Genomic DNA, 2,680 nt, shown 5'->3' with positions numbered 1-2,680 from the left:
ATGTCAGAAACAATCAGGGAATTGGATCTGTCTCAATGTCCCCCCTCCTACAAGGAAAATTCGCCTCTGGAGAATCGTCTGTTGGCCATCTCTGACGTCTTCCAATGTCGCTACACGGACAAATATCCAGACCGCAAACCTTTACTGCTCTGCCCTCTCAATGAGTGTGGGGTCAGGAAATTTGTGTCTACGACCCTTCGGCCCAGACTGCTGCCCTACAAAGAGCTCTACAGCTTGGAGGGATGTGCCTCCTTTATAGCTGACCACCTGATGCTGGAACATTTGGATTCCTCCATCAGTCTGCCGACATACCTATTCTCACCCGCCTTCGTGTTACGGAACCAGAAGGGCACGTGTTTTGACTTCTCCACACTGCTGTGCAGCTTGCTGTTAGGCGCCGGCTATGATGCTTACTGTGTCAGCGGCTATGCAGATAAAGAGATGTGCCTGCTCAACCAAGAATTGGAGGAGTGTCCCCTTCTGGTCACAAAAGGAGAGGTGACGAAACAGGAAGAGGTACGTGCTGCACTGCTGAAAGGGCAACAGGATAAGCAACGATTACATCGAAGTCGCGAGAGGCACCCTTCAGACCCTATGCTGGTCCACTGCTGGGTGTTGGTGTTATTGGGGAGCCGGAGTGTCGAAGAGAACTTCTTCGTTGATGCACTAAATGGGAAGAGCTATTCCACAGCTGACAAGCGCTTTCTCGGTGTAGAGAGCGTCTGGAACCAGCACAACTACTGGGTCAACATGCAGGATGGCTGCAAGAATATGTTATATAACCTGGAAGACATAGATATGTGGGAGCCCTTGCTGTACAGCTCAGCCAGCCAAAAGCTGACACTCAATGTATCGAGAGAGGTTGAGGAGAAGGTGAAGTCGGAGGAGGAGGAGAAGGAGCAGCCGGAGGATGAGCAGCACAAGGAGGAAGAGGCCCAGCTTGGCAAAACAGATTCTCTCAATGGCAATAAGGATGAGGCCAAGACTAAACATCTAAAAGATTTTGTGATGCCCCCATCCTGGGTAAGAAAACTCCGACTCTCCAAGCAAGATCTGGAGAGGCGCTACCCCGGGGGAGAGAAGGTGACCCAGTACCGTAAAGCCAAATTGGAGAGGTTTGCACCCTATCTGCTTTCAAACGGACTGGTCACACGTCTCACCACTTTTAAAGACTTGAAATGCACTCAGCCCAGCATAGTGAAGGAGTGGTTTCAGCACAGACATGACCACTTGGAGGAGAAGGAGAGAAACCTGAGACCGACAGACAAGAGCATCACATTCGAACGCTTCACACCCGGACGCAGCTTCTGCCTCAAACACCATAGATATGTGACTCCAACTTCAGAGACAACTCAGGAGATGGAGTTCTATGGGCATGTGCGTTCAGATGGGCTGGTAAGGAGGGTGCAGCTGCCAGGGGAGATGACAGAGATCTATGAGGACAGAGATGACTTCCTCTACTATCGCTTTGTTGTCCCAGGGCTGGATAACGGACAAACAGAGAAAGTGATAGATCGATTTCATAGGAATAGATTGAAGGTGGCCAGTGAAGATGTAGCAGAGAGAGTGTTCATTCTGGGTGAGCGGCGCATTGAGGTAACCTATCACTTGGAAGATGAACGCATTATCCCAGAATTCAAGAACTTTATCCAACTGCCAGAACCAAAAAATGCCTACACATATCAGATGACGCTGGAGCTGATGAATGAAGAGGTGAAGGTTTGTAATGCAATCTCAGACTCTAGGAAGGAGGCGGAAAATATCATATCTACCAGAAAGGAGGAGGAAGAAGGCATTAAGCTCTTATTATCCATTTACAATGACAAGGTCCCAGACACCCAGAGATCCAGAGATCCCCAAGAGGAAAAGGCCCGGAAGGCGTTTCAGAAGCGGCTTCAGGAGAGGGCCCAGCTTCAAGAGACATTGACCCAACAAGACAACATGGAGCCAGAGGAGTGTCAGGGGCATGAGCAGGCCCAGCTTAGTGGTCCAGAGACTCTGACTCAAGAGAGGAATATGGAGCTACTGGCAATGGAGGACTGTCAGGAACAGACGATTCAGACTGGCAATCCAGAGACTCTGACCCAAAACGAGAATATGTTAACATCGGTGGAGTGCTAGGAGCAGGAAGAGAAGGCTGGACTGGCAATCCAGAGACTCTAACCCAATATGAAGAATAACAAATTAAATTAAACCAGACAATAAATAATGAAATAAGTAGTAACAATTCTCATTATTGGTGTGTCAAAATTAATAAATATTCACTGTACTAAAAGTTTCACACCGATTGGCTGTCGAGACGCAAATAGTGAAGTGAACTTCACTATTTGTCATGCATTCACATTGCCCAGTTCGCCTCATCCAATGCAGCGTTGCATCAATTTGCATCTTTACATTGACTTAGTATGTAATCGCTGTGCACGGAAAAATATCTTCACCTCCTGTGCGAACACACCTTAAGGCTATGAGGTTACAGCATATATATAGACTAAAATAAATAAATCAATACATTTTAAACATGGGCATGGATCCAATGTAGATCACGGAGTTCATCTATGATGTCGTAGATGACATTTTCATAATGTATGATTCCAAATTTGGGCAAGGTTTCAGCCCGATCAGAGCCCCATTGCCTTCCATTACAAACCGAAAGTTAACTATTTAAAAAAAGTATAGCATG

At 47.1% G+C, this 2,680-nt stretch overlaps 1 protein-coding gene across 1 annotated transcript; it reads left to right on the top strand.

Moving 5' to 3' along the window:
* Positions 1 to 2,121, top strand: LOC310876916 (dynein regulatory complex subunit 7-like; the record flags this gene model as incomplete). Its single annotated transcript, XM_083790565.1, has 1 exon — positions 1 to 2,121. One exon carries the CDS (start codon positions 1 to 3, stop codon positions 2,119 to 2,121), a length of 2,121 nt encoding a protein of 706 aa, XP_083646691.1.
* Between the last annotated feature and the right edge of the window lie 559 nt (positions 2,122 to 2,680).

Source organism: Protomyctophum parallelum (assembly GCF_964188405.1).
Source record: "Protomyctophum parallelum genome assembly, chromosome: 19".
In the NCBI taxonomy this organism is placed as follows: Eukaryota; Metazoa; Chordata; class Actinopteri; order Myctophiformes; family Myctophidae; genus Protomyctophum; species Protomyctophum parallelum.
This window is presented reverse-complemented; position numbering and strand designations above follow the sequence as displayed.